The following is a 3,815-nucleotide window of genomic DNA, read 5'->3' as shown; positions in this document are numbered from 1 at the left end:
GGGGGGGGGGGGCGAGGGACCGGGAACTGGGTAATTAATTGAGCCACAAATCCTAAAACTCTCCAAGACAAACCATGGGAGAAGATGATCAAAAATACTTTTCTAAAGCAAAGAGGATTAGCACAATAACTGCATGGTTGTTCAATGATGTTTTTATGTTTTTGGATTAACGTCATTTTAGATAAAAAGCACGAGCTGTTTTTCATTAGCAACGCTGTAATCAACTTTTAGTCTCACCTCCCTCATTTACCCTGCAGACAGTTCAACACTTCATTTTCAACAACTACAACAGTCTTCCCACGAAAGATACAATATCCCTCCTCCTTTGTGGTTTACTTCGGTTTTCACATTTTCAATTTTTTGGATTTTAATCACTGGCAGTGTCAGAGGACAGAGGAGCCGTGCGTAAAGGCGCTGCGTCCCGCGGTCAGACTGCAGCAGGCAGCGGGACTCAGCGCAGGCCTGAGACTGCAGAGGTAAGCTTCAGTTCTGCTTGTCTCTACATTCCTACAAAGATTTAATAAGCTGTGATATAAATATGAGACAATGTGACTTGTATATTTACAGTTAAATTAAATATTCCATAAAGAGCGGGCCACATTTGGACCTATGGCATTTTTTCACCAAATCTAAGATTTTGCAAGAAGACGACCAAACTTAAACAATAATTAAACTAAGTGACCTTCAATTTTAAAACTAAATGATCTTTTCTAGCTGTGGCTCTGTTCCTGCCAGTTTTAAACTAAAGTGTTGAGGTCTCAGCTTCGAGGTTTAAAGTCACTTCAGGTCCGATCCTGAAGGCGCAGTGGGATCAGTCCATCTTTAAACACTGAATCCTAAGTAGTTTAAAATGAAACAGCCAGACTTACATCACGCCTGGGATTAATTTACTCACAAAACGGAGTAATAATGTAGTTTAAATGCAAAATAATAAATCCACGTTTAAGTAGATGTATATAAGATGTAATATTTCAAACTTACTCCAACACATGCCTCATCCCTTGTTATTAATATATTAAATAGAAAATTGCTGAAACAACGAAAAAATAACATTTTATCTTGTTTTGTTTTTTTTAAATACATTTTACTACACTTAAATGAAAATTGTTGTCTGTCTTGCAAATTTAACTTTATTATTTTCTATTTAGCCTATGTATTTTTATTTTATTTTTTTACACATGCCGTGCATTCACTTATCCACTAATTTCTTCACACTTTACGTGTAAGTTGGATGGTTGATTTCTAACAAAAACATCTTTAAACTGAGACATTTTACACGAATGATCAAGTCTTTAATGCTACCCTCACAGTCCGAACGCTCTCCACCCTCGTACCTGGGGGATGTTGGATGTTGTGTGGCGAGAGAAGGGCGCTTTAACTGCAACGGGAACTGCAGATCTGCACAAGGATGTTATTTCCTAGCAGAGGACAGTATAATTCAAAATGTCTGAAATGTGTTTTTCTTAGAATAAAAAGCATTATGTAGACCTACGTTTATTTACTTCACGCCACTGCGCCTTCTCGCAACAAGCCGAGGCCTCCCAGAAGGCCTGCAGCCAAACTGAAGACAAACAGCGTCCAAACATCAACGCAACTTTGAAAAGGTTTTAAATCATATTTTTCATGTCACTTATATCTTATAGAAGAATCCACCAGTCCGGAGTCAAAACCTGGACAAACCAACCAGCCATGACAAAAAGACACATCTAATCACTAAGAGCCTGACGTTGAGTCCTAAAATCTAGTATAAGTTGTTTTTATAGTTTCATTTGTTACTGATGCAAATTAAGACATTTGACGCATTTTTTGCGTCATATTCCTGACAGTAGACCAGCATGACTGACTTGTTCTACAGGCCTGGACGCATCAGGTTTATAAGCTTCGTCTACAACAGAATAAAAAGCTTTCTTCTTTTTGTAGCCGCTGCAGCAGAGCGGAACCACTGAGCAGAAAACCCTCACTTGGTTTAAAGAAGAAGAAAAGAAAAGAGAGCCTTTCTTGCTTCTAGCTACATGCCCTGTCGGGGGTTGGGTCATTGAAAGTGGAGCCATGTTTTGACTCGGGACTCGTCGTGTTGCATTGTGCTGCAGTGATATAGCCTAACGGGGATCCGGACAGTATGAGCGGTGTGGTGCATGTCTGCGCACTGACCCGGGTCCATATCCAGACAGTGCGCCGGGTCCTCTCCGTCCGTGGCGAGGCTCTCCATGGACAACTCCAGCTCCTTCTCCTCCCAGCCCCGGAGCTTCCTCTTCTTGTTGGAGCCGATCAGGGCTTCCACGGAAAAAGCGTGGGCTCTAGAGCTCAGAGCGGCGGCAGATCGCCTCCTCTCACTCATTTCTCTCAAATCCACCCAAAGGTGGGGGGGGAGGAGGTGGACGCGGCGAAAAACCCACTCTGTCCGTCCGACGCAGTGAAGCAAAACAGTAAAAAAAAAAAAATGCACACGTCAGTGTTTAAATCGGGGAGCAAACTCACCAAGTGTCCAAAGTAATCCCAACTGTGACTAGAAACACCGTGTCAAACTTTTGGAGACAGACTGTGCCATCCTGGCTGCGCGTGAGATCAAGTCCGAGAGGATTGATAGTTTTGATGCGGTCTGCCGCTTTGCGCGTCTATACGTCCTTCCACTCCGCGTCTTTCCTTTTCTCTTTCTGCCCCCCTAACTTCTCGCTGATTGATACTCACTTCTGGAGGAGTTTTTTTCTCAGGCGCAGAGGGGCGTCCCTCCGGCTGCCTGTCAAACCCGCGCGTCCAATGAGAAGTGAGGAAAGACAGCGAGACAAAGTGTTTTGTCCAATGGCAGCAGAGGGAAACGCGCGTCCTGGAAGAGGAACCGTCATCCGGACTGCAGCAGTCTATTGAACTGACTCCATAATGCAGCATATGGGAAAGCTTTTTATACATTGTCTCGTTGTATCCATGTCTGCTTGTCACGCAGATTGTCCTGCAAGCAGAATAATAAAACATTAAAATATATCAGTTTGTGTTAAATTATGCTTGTATTGGCCTCGCCAACCAGTGGGATGTCTCCCCTCTTTGACACTCAGATCCTTCAGCTTCGCTTCTCCTCTGGAGGAAGGTCGGTCCTCCAGGTCTGTCGGCCGAGGCCGGTGCGCGGCCCTCGCCTCCTGGTGAACATCCAACACTCATTTTAATATCTGACTCCCATTTTCATTATAATACGTCTGAGCGACTGATTCCATCATTACCAGGGATTGGAGGAAAAGTCCCATTACAGCTTCATTGTGGCGGCCGACAGCTGCGGCGGCAGAGCAGAGCTGCGGCGGGACAGGTGGACTGGTCTCAGGACTCAGAGGAGGGATCAGCAGGGGAAAGGGTTTGGCTCTGCGCGGCTTGTTTCAGGTCGGTTACAGGGAAGAGAAGATCTATTCTAGACAATAAACTGGTGTGTCAACACAGTTTAAAGGGAGATAACCCAGGATCTGATTTAAAACTTCCATCAGAGGCCTGCCATCTGTTTATTATGTCAGTCTATTCATGCATTGTACTAAGTTAAAGCCTGACTGCTGCTTCCTTTTTCTGATGAAAGCAATCGTGAAAAAAACGACGCAGAATTACCCAAAAATAACAAATCAATTTGGACCAAATACAGACAATAATTGGATTAATAAATAACCTGTTCGACTATTTAAAAAAAGACACATTATTGCGTTTAATACTGTGTTGGGAAAGTATTAGTACAACAATTGTGTTTTATCTATTTTATGATTTTTTTTTTCTTTTTCTTTTGAGGATACTTGGGTTTTTTCTGTTTAACTGATTTTGTGTAAAGCACTTTGAATTGCCCTGTT

General features: G+C 43.0%; 1 protein-coding gene across 2 annotated transcripts in view; it reads right to left on the bottom strand.

The window, feature by feature from the left end:
* tbx15 (T-box transcription factor 15) overlaps positions 1–2,689 on the bottom strand; it is a 38,783-nt gene extending 36,094 nt beyond the window's left edge. For both annotated transcript variants that reach the window (XM_032516436.1, XM_032516437.1), the window contains exon 1: positions 2,152–2,689. In XM_032516436.1, coding sequence (XP_032372327.1) covers positions 2,152–2,338 — 187 coding nt within the window. In that variant the 5' untranslated portion in view covers positions 2,339–2,689. The remainder of the gene's footprint in view (positions 1–2,151) is intronic.
* Between the last annotated feature and the right edge of the window lie 1,126 nt (positions 2,690–3,815).

This window comes from Etheostoma spectabile, chromosome 5, assembly GCF_008692095.1.
Source record: "Etheostoma spectabile isolate EspeVRDwgs_2016 chromosome 5, UIUC_Espe_1.0, whole genome shotgun sequence".
Taxonomy (NCBI): domain Eukaryota; kingdom Metazoa; phylum Chordata; class Actinopteri; order Perciformes; family Percidae; genus Etheostoma; species Etheostoma spectabile.
This window is presented reverse-complemented; position numbering and strand designations above follow the sequence as displayed.